General features: G+C 58.2%; 1 protein-coding gene across 1 annotated transcript; it reads right to left on the bottom strand.

The window, feature by feature from the left end:
- Nucleotides 1–474: 474 nt before the first annotated feature.
- On the bottom strand, nucleotides 475–1,748 carry POSPLADRAFT_1156756 (hypothetical protein; the record flags this gene model as incomplete). The annotated part of the gene is made up of 5 exons (XM_024487102.1): nucleotides 475–701; nucleotides 748–919; nucleotides 968–1,057; nucleotides 1,107–1,550; nucleotides 1,602–1,748. 5 exons carry the CDS (start codon nucleotides 1,746–1,748, stop codon nucleotides 475–477), a joined length of 1,080 nt encoding a protein of 359 aa, XP_024334128.1.
- Nucleotides 1,749–2,497: the final 749 nt, after the last annotated feature.

Here is a 2,497-nt window from a genome sequence, read left to right as displayed (position 1 = left end):
ATTCTCTCCTCCAATAGCAATTCATGCTCGCTTGGTAAGGCAGGCTTTATGAGCCAATAGCATTTCTCTCTCATTCTGGGTTGAAACTGGGCAATTGCCGGATTGGCCTAGGCTGGGCCTAGGTGTTACTGGATTGGCCTGCACTTGACCTGGGTTTTTCTAGGTTTGGCCCACACCTGGCCTAGTTACTAACTGGTTTGGCCTACACCTCGCCTGGATTACCACTAGATTGGCTCACAGCTGGCCTAGCTGGATTCTGCACTGGCCTAGGACCTGATTCTGGGCTTCTGTTCCCATTAGGAAAGTCACCTGATCAAAGTTGCCTAAGATGGCAATTTCCCACGCTCCGCTTTCCTTTTTAGTTGATCAGCTTTCCTTGTTTAGTCTGTTTCTTCTCACAATCTGCTAGCCTTTGCCTTGCCTATTCAACTTGGTGTTCTTTCAGTGGTATGATGTTCAAGCTGTTCACCATGTTCACATGCCAAACACTTTTGGCCTGTGACAACGCTCCTCGCGGATGACGCGGATGATTCCACGAGACTCGTCGTCGAGGTCGAGCGCATCGAGGTCGTCCTGCTCGAGCCCAAGGCGGCTGGCCCCATCGAGAGGCAGTCGTAGAAGGGGGCGGGGAGGCTCGTCGACGCGGCGCTTCTTCGAACCACTCGCGTCCGCGACCGAAGGCCCAGGAGAGGCCGGCCGAACTACGAAGTCGTCAGCAAAGGCCTAGGACGAGAAGAAACGACTTACTGCGCTTCTTCGTGGTAGATCCCCCGCCGCGCGTCTTCTTTGTCTTGCCCAGGACAGACACTTTGTCGAAATAGCAGCCCTGTTGGAACTGCGCGCACCTATCGCAGGTCGTAGCGTTCTTGGCCCACACGCACTCCACAGGGGCCGAGCGGTAGCCGGCGCAACGATCACACTATCGAGGAGTTAGCATCGAACAGCTTCGACGAAGTGTCGAGCTTACCTTCTGTCCGGCCTGGCGCTTCTCAATCACCGCGGCGGCCATGTCGACCTCTGTCATCGCGAACGGACGTTCGACCGTCCGAGGAGTCTTCTACGAAAGAAAGATTAGTAATTGAAGGGCGGTAGAAGAGAACACTTACGATCGAAGGGTCGTCCGACAACTCGGTGACCTCCTCGTCGACTATCGCGCGCCCTTTCCCCTTGTCGAGAAGTCCCTCGGCGGCTGCGATCCTCGCCAACTCCTCGTCGGCGGCCTCTTGTGCGCGACGCTCGTCCTCGGCCTGCCTGAGACGGTCCTCTTCATCCTTTCGACGCCGTTCGTCTTCGAGGCGACGGTCCTCGGCGGCCTTCGCACGCTTCGCGGCCTCTTTGACGCGTCGTGCTTCCTCCTCGGCGAGGCGCTTCTGTTCTTCGAGGCGTCGTTCGACCTCGGCATCGATGGCGGTCGCGAGCTCAGGCCAGTCCCCGCGCGCCCACTCAACCCACGACTCCGACGCCCGCTCGGCGAGCTGTTTGACGGCGGCGGCGATGCGCAACTCCGTCTCCTCGTCACGGATGGCGCCCAGAGCCTTGCGATAGGCGAGCTGCTCGAAAACAAACGGTTAGTCGGGTTATGCAGATTACAAGCAACTTACGACAAGAGGCGACAAGTCTTGAGCCCACTCTTCGACCACATCGAGCGTGGCGTCGGCGGCCGGCGGAGCCTCGAGGACCACAAGCAGAGAGGCAAGGCGGCGGTTGACGAGCGAAGTCGACGCAGGGGTGGCAGAGCGAGCAGACATCGTAGAAGCAGCGAGTATACAAGAGAGGGTGACGAGGTAGCGACGAAGGAACGATGGGATGGGGAAAATGAGGCTAAGTCTACCCTGCTTATAACCCCTTTCCGACCAGCGTTTAGCGCCGGCCACGTGGCGTTCGAAACCGACGTGGGTTGCCATTCCGCTTCGATCCGTGCACGACCATCGCGCTTCTTGCATCACGTGGAGGACCGAGGGCGGTCCAAATTTCAATAGGGAGGAGATGATAGGCGCCGAGCCCCGCTGGGCCCCGATACACCTCTTTTCGGCACTCGCATCCCGCCCGGCACTTCGACCCAGTCTCCCAACACTTCGATTTCGCCTTCGACGCTCTTTGACACCTTCGACGGTGCGCGACGCTTACTCGAAGCTCGGCACGGTCGTCCCGACACCTCGTGCATAGATCTCGGAACATCTTCCGCATCCGGCGAACAATAGGGCCACTTGACGCCGCTCGGCCAAGCGCGCGCTTCGCTCCACGCCACACCGAAGTAGCCGGTCTTTCCCGATTAGGTATCGAACCTCGCGGCATGCCTTCACGACGGCTACCGGTCCGAAGTGGCCATATGTTGCTCTTCATCTCCGCGTTTGGCATGACGTCACTCTACCGATGGACTTGGTATGTGCCTCTCGGTGAGGCAGCTTCTTGAGGAACAATGCAAAGCCCCTTGTACTCGTATGCCACTCTCGAATAGTCGTAGCGTCCTGTGTAGTATAAAACCTGTCGTACTTCT

This window comes from Postia placenta, assembly GCF_002117355.1.
Source record: "Postia placenta MAD-698-R-SB12 unplaced genomic scaffold POSPLAscaffold_18, whole genome shotgun sequence".
In the NCBI taxonomy this organism is placed as follows: domain Eukaryota; kingdom Fungi; phylum Basidiomycota; class Agaricomycetes; order Polyporales; family Adustoporiaceae; genus Rhodonia; species Rhodonia placenta.
Note: the sequence above shows the minus strand (reverse complement) of the source record. Positions and strands in the feature narration are given on the sequence as shown.